At 19.1% G+C, this 3,378-nt stretch overlaps 1 pseudogene across 1 annotated transcript; it reads right to left on the bottom strand.

Annotated features, from left to right (window-relative positions):
- Positions 1 to 609: 609 nt before the first annotated feature.
- Positions 610 to 1,498, bottom strand: PmUG01_00037300 (annotated as a pseudogene). Its single transcript is given in 3 exon segments — positions 610 to 948; positions 963 to 1,373; positions 1,496 to 1,498. Coding segments are annotated over 3 exon segments (753 nt in total).
- Positions 1,499 to 3,378: the final 1,880 nt, after the last annotated feature.

Genomic DNA, 3,378 nt, shown 5'->3' with positions numbered 1-3,378 from the left:
TAAATAAATAAGTTCTATAACACATTATTAATAAACTTATTTATATAATAAATATTAAATATTTCCTCATATAATATATATGTATCAATACAACAATACCTTCACATTTAATTGTTAAACGAAAAATGTAATATATCTTTTTTTAATATAAATCTAATTAAACATTTATCTAAATATACCAACAAATAATCATTTTATATTAGAAAGAGATCAAATATAAAGAAATCTTATTATAGTTAAAATATAAATTAACACAAAATATTGATAAAATTGTATAAATTGTCTTTTTATATAGTAATAATAACGTACAAAAACATATACTTATACGAATTTACTAGAATACTTTAATATACCCAAAGCCATTATTTACATTAAAGCTCAAACAATAATTAAAACTACAGATAGAAATATATTAAAACATTCTAATTCACAAAAAAACTAAGATAGTATTTTTTTAACTTGTCCATCAAAAATTCCCTTATCTGTATGTTCATATATAAGAATTAAGCAATTATTGATATGTTTATTATATATATTTATATATATTGTAATTATTAGTTCACATTAATTATTTTATTACAGAAATAAGTATGTAACTCATTATTAATTTTATCTTTGTCTGAATTTTATTCTTTCATATTTTTTAACTTTTTTATGATAATAAACAGCCCTTGATATAAGTGTTATACCTAATATTAAAAACGGTAAGCCATATATTAGGATTCTAAATAATCTTATTAATACATGCAATTCACTGATAGTTTCAGACGTATTTCCAATGGTTGTCCAAAATCCTTTTACATCTTTCAGCGACTCATATACTGTCTTCAACCACCCAGTTTTTCCCCATTCTTTCAAAGTGTTCGAAAAACCTATTGCACCCCACAACCCTTTTCCATCTACCAAACCCCACGATAAATCTACTATGGGTAGTACTGATAACAAAAAGAACATTAATAAAGGTAAAACAAATGGTAGTACGCATTTTTTACGTATGATTTTCTGTAAAACCTATTACTAATTATCTTGTTGTTTTTAAGAAAATCCATAAAATCCATTTCTTTGAATATTTTTTTTTCAAAGTAGGAATAATTTTTTGTTTCAAACATACACTTGTTTTTTTTCATATATGATTTACAGTTTCCTTTAAATTCTGATGGACTTACATTTGCATGTTTTCTTTTTCCAGTGTACCCTTCCATATTATTAGATATATCTTCTTTTTTTTTCATTCCATTATTTGTCATTTCTTCTTTTAAACTTACGCTACTTGAATATTTATCCTGTTTATATTTTGACAGTATACGATATGCTTTTCCATGTATTTTTGTACTATAATTGTAACTTTCATACAAATATTTATTAAATGTACTCTAAAAAATCAAAAAAAGAAATGAATATTAAAAAAATAAATAATATCGCACTAAAAAAAGTAATTACAAAATAAAACAAAAAAAACAAGAATAACACAAATATTTAAATAATAATATCGTACCATATAGATGTAAATATAACATATCAAACTTAAAAGGGTAAACTTAGGAATTTTAATAATATCAGTGACTTTATTTTTTTATCCATTATATAGAACTTTAATATAGAAATGCAAGAAGTAAGGATATAATTAACAAAATATGGTACTATTTTAAAAATTAAATATACAATTACTTTTTAGTTAAGTTTTCATATTTTTTAGTAAAAACATAATGAAAACTACGTAACTATAATTTTTTTACAACTGAGATAATCAAATGTAAATTTAAATGTATATTATAAATTTTTTATCTTAACTATATGTACATAAAAATAAAAATAATTAAAATGAAGTGATTTAAATTAATTAATAAACATAAAAAATTTGTAAATTATTAATTTAATACAGTATTTTAAGTAAATATTTATTAATTATTTTCAAAACAAAATAAAAAACAATATATTTTAATTCTTAATATATTGAAATATTAAATATATAGAGAACGTAGAGAATATAAATAATGCTTTTCTATATATTTTAAGACAAATATTACTGTTTTTATCGATACGTTTCTATTAATATTTTTAACATAAGAATTATATTCTTGGAAAACTTGTTATTCCTATTAAATTATTAATTATTATAACAATATAATAATAGTAGTAACAAATAAAGAAAATTATAATATCTACGACCTTTTCTATCATATATTTAATAGCTGATATATTAGTTAATACGTAGATTTATGCATTTCTTTTATGGACAATAATATATTTTAAAAATGAAATATACAACATAGGAACTAATCCACAAAAAATACTTGCTTTAAACGCAAACAAGAATTTATATTTTATCGCTACTATATAATTTTTAAGTCGAATAATTTTTAATTATATATTATTTATATTAACATTTCTAAATACAAATTTGTAAATTTAAGGATATTAATCAATTTTTTTTTTAATAAATATATATATATTTTAGCAGTAATATAAAAAAAAAAAAAAAAAAACTATGAAGTAATTCCTATATAAAATATTCTAAAACCTAATAACTTTGGTTCACTAATATATTTGCATAATAATATTTGGAATAAAAATAAATTTTTATTTTTGTTACTAATTCATTTTGTAATAAATATTAAATTAATTCGTATATCATATTATTAAATACACTGTTATGCAAGTGTAATCAAAATATAATAAATGTATTTTTTCTTTGATTAGTAAAACTTCATAATAAGCAAATTAATTGTCTACCATGTATGTAACCATTACAAATTAAAATTGAATTATCAATTTTTGAATATATACTACTAATAACTTGAACCTGAACCAACAAAAGTTAAATACAAACTTATGTCATATAAGGAAAAGAATGTAACTTCATAACATATCATAACTTTTAATATTTATTAAGATAAAAACATATAATTAAAAAACATTAAATCTTGTATTAACAAGGTTGTTAATTTTGCTAAGCATATATATTAAAAAGATTGATATTAAAGTATCAATGTCCAATTATATTTTTTTAAAAAGGCTGAAATATTTAAGGTGTTTCATGCTCTAATTTATATATATTCAAAAATATTTAGCATGTGATTAATAAATCTAATAATTATCTAAGTGGGACTTTCAATATGAACTTATAGTAGAGCAATTTCAACAAAATTAGAGATAAATAATGTTAAAATTCCATAAATAAATTTCTTACAAAACAGTATAATATATCTTTATTTATAATATAAAGATTTATATTTAAATTATAATATATTAGAGGTTATAGTATTGTCAAAACCTCTATTACAATTTTAGGATGTACTTATATATGTAATGTTCATACTATGAAAACTTTATTCTTTAAAAGTTAATTAAATTTTTCATCTTTTATTTTTGTTATAT

This window comes from Plasmodium malariae (assembly GCF_900090045.1).
Source record: "Plasmodium malariae genome assembly, contig: PmUG01_00_18, whole genome shotgun sequence".
NCBI lineage: Eukaryota > Apicomplexa > Aconoidasida > Haemosporida > Plasmodiidae > Plasmodium > Plasmodium malariae.
Note: the sequence above shows the minus strand (reverse complement) of the source record. Positions and strands in the feature narration are given on the sequence as shown.